This window comes from Myotis davidii, unplaced genomic scaffold, assembly GCF_000327345.1.
Source record: "Myotis davidii unplaced genomic scaffold, ASM32734v1 scaffold642, whole genome shotgun sequence".
In the NCBI taxonomy this organism is placed as follows: domain Eukaryota; kingdom Metazoa; phylum Chordata; class Mammalia; order Chiroptera; family Vespertilionidae; genus Myotis; species Myotis davidii.
In genome coordinates this window covers 626,833-629,564 of record NW_006293957.1, presented here as the reverse complement: position 1 = coordinate 629,564, position 2,732 = coordinate 626,833, and the positions used below count along the sequence as shown (strand labels likewise).

Here is a 2,732-nt window from a genome sequence, read left to right as displayed (position 1 = left end):
CGGGCGAGGGCCGTGGGCAGGGCGGCTTTGCTGTCTCGGGAGTGGGCAGCTGGGACCCGTTCTGAGACGCTGCTCTGGCACTTGGGAGACACGCAGGGCTGTTAGGAGGGTGGCAGCACCTGGAGTTTGGACCTCACGTCACAGGGGCGGTCCTCCCCTTCCCCCCGCCCCCGCCTGCTAGGCAGACCGGTGCCATGAACCCATCATAGGAAGCACTCGGTCTAGGTGCTCTGACTTAGTGTCAGTCTCCCACTCCAGGCCCCACACCAAGGCCGTGTGGGCTCGGCTCCCTCAGGCGACCAGCCTGTGAGACAAGCTGACAGTCATGCTGAGCTGAGACCCAGGAGTCACTAATTAGTGACACACATAACGGTGCCAGCTACTTAACCCTCACCACAACGCTGTGAGGCACTAACAATCATATTGCCATTCTTAGACAAGGACATTCAGGCCCAGAGATGTTAAGGAATTTGCCCAAGGACACACAGCCTGGACCTAGTAGGGCTGTGCTCCCGGCTGAGCTCAATGCCAAAGATGGGGCCTCCTCCCTGTTGACAGTTGCTCCTCAGTCACATAGTACACCAAGATTTTATGGAAATTGGACTTGGGTTCTTATTTTTTAAATTTTATCTTATTGTTGAAACTATTACGGAGGTTCCTCTTTCCCCCACTCGTCCCCACTCCCACCCCCTACCCAGGCCTTCACCCCACTATTGTCTGTGTCCATGGGTTATGCATATATGCATACAAGTTCTTTGGTTAATCTCTTCCCGCCCCACCCTTCTCTCTGAGAATTCTGTCTGTTGCTTGCTTCTATGTCTCTGGATCTATTTTGTTTGTCAGTTTCTTTCTTTTAAAAATATATATTGTTATTGATTTCAGAGAGGAAGGGAGGGGGATAGAGAGATAGAAACATCAGTGATGAGAGAGAATCATTGATCAGCTGCCTCCTGCACGCTGGAGATTGAGCCTGCAACCCAGGCATGTGCCCTCACTGGCAATCGAATCATGACCTCTGGGTTCATAGGTCTACACTCAACCACTGAGCCACGCTGGCCGGGCATACCACAGCTTTTTTATCCACTCATCTACATGGGCACTTGGGCCGTTTCCAAATCTTAGCTAGTGTGTGGACTTGTGTTCTTTACAGAGGCAGCTTGGGGTGGTAGAAAGAATAGTTTTGGAGACTTGCTTTTCATTTACTGGCTCTGTCTGAGCCTCGGTGACCTCAACTGTAAACAGGACTAACAAGGATGATCTGTTATGTGCCGTCTGCCTCCTCAGTGAGTGGGAAGATTCCTTGTGGATGAAGCCAGCGTAGCTCCCAGGATGGCTCCAGGGCAGGGCTGTGGAGGGTTTACCCCTCAGCTTTCCATAACACTGCCGGCCTCCCCATCCCCATGGCAGGGTTTACGTGATGCCCAGCTCTGAGGAGCCAGTCATCTGGGAGTAGGAGGGACAGAGCTGAACAGCAGACCACAGGCCACCCGCGGTGGCCGAGGGCAACCAGGTGGGAGAGCCCGAGGCCAGGTCAGGGCCTTCAGCCTTGAGAAAGGCCTTACTTTCTAGTCTGGACCCTGGCGGAGGGGAGGGAAGGGCGCAGTGCCCCTCAGCACAGTCCACAGGCCAGGCTCAGGAATGGGGAGGAGGTGGCCCTGGCTGGCTTGCCAGGGCAGGAGAAGGAGGCCTCTTTCCATAAGAGCAGACAGTTGAGGGAAGGCATCTGGAACCTTCCTCACTGGGAGAGGGTGCTGGTTGGCTGGATGCTGCGCAGGTCTGCCCAGCGGTCCACAGTGGAGGCACAGAGCGCTGAGACCTGGGTTTTGAAAGCCCAGGCCTAAGAGAGCTCTGGGCAAGTAACTGCAATGCTCCTTTGTGCTGTCACCCCAAAAAGGTTTTAGCTTTCAGTGGGCTGGAGGGGGGTCCTGAGGTGCGGCCGTGCATTCTCACACTGCCTCCCGGTGACCTCTCCAGTCCCTGGGACCCACTCTTTCTACCAAAGACGGAGAGCACAGGTGCCCAGGCAGCCGGACCTGGGCTGCGGCTCCTCAGCATCTCCACCCCAGGCTCCCTGAGCGACTCCTTCCAGACCCTTACCCCGCACCCTAATCACACCAAGATGGAGGTCCCCCAATACAATTCAAGCCAAGATGCTTTTCAGGAAAACAATTGTAGCTCGTCCTGAACCCGAACTGAAAACCCTACTGCCCTGGCTGCCATCTGCCTTGTCCCAAAGCCTGGACTAGGTCCAGATTCCGCGAATGCATGCAGCTAGACATTTCGGATGTCAAATCACCGGCCAGAGCGCACCGGAAGCACTTCCAGTCGAGGCCAAGATGACGCCCTGCCCTCTCCCTGGAGAGGGAGAGGATCCCGGCGGCCACCCTGGCAGCTGCAGATATTTATAGCGCCTGGGGCCTGCTCCTAAGGCTCCTCATCTCCCTTAGTTCCGGCTGCAAATTCAAACCTGGGCCCCAAGAAGCCCAGGACTGTGTCTCTGGTAAAAATGGAATTGTCCTGCTCCGATATTAAAGCCCCTTCCCAGAGGGAGTGGGACAGGAAGTTGGGGGAAATGAATTCCTGACACACTTTCTTTGGATCTTTTTGGCTTTCAGTGCCTGCAAATACCTACAGCCCATCTCCGGGGGCCAATTACAGCCCAACTCCCTACACCCCCTCGCCTGCCCCTGCCTACACCCCCTCGCCTGCCCCCACCTATACCCCCTCCCCTG

General features: G+C 55.7%; 1 protein-coding gene across 1 annotated transcript in view; it reads left to right on the top strand.

Moving 5' to 3' along the window:
- Positions 1-2,728, top strand: part of LOC107183784 (LIM domain-binding protein 3-like) — a gene marked incomplete at its 3' end in the record, with an annotated part of 11,685 nt that extends 8,957 nt beyond the window's left edge. Inside the window, exon 4 of the mRNA XM_015566674.1 lies at positions 2,616-2,728. Coding sequence (XP_015422160.1) covers positions 2,616-2,728 — 113 coding nt within the window. The remainder of the gene's footprint in view (positions 1-2,615) is intronic.
- Positions 2,729-2,732: the final 4 nt, after the last annotated feature.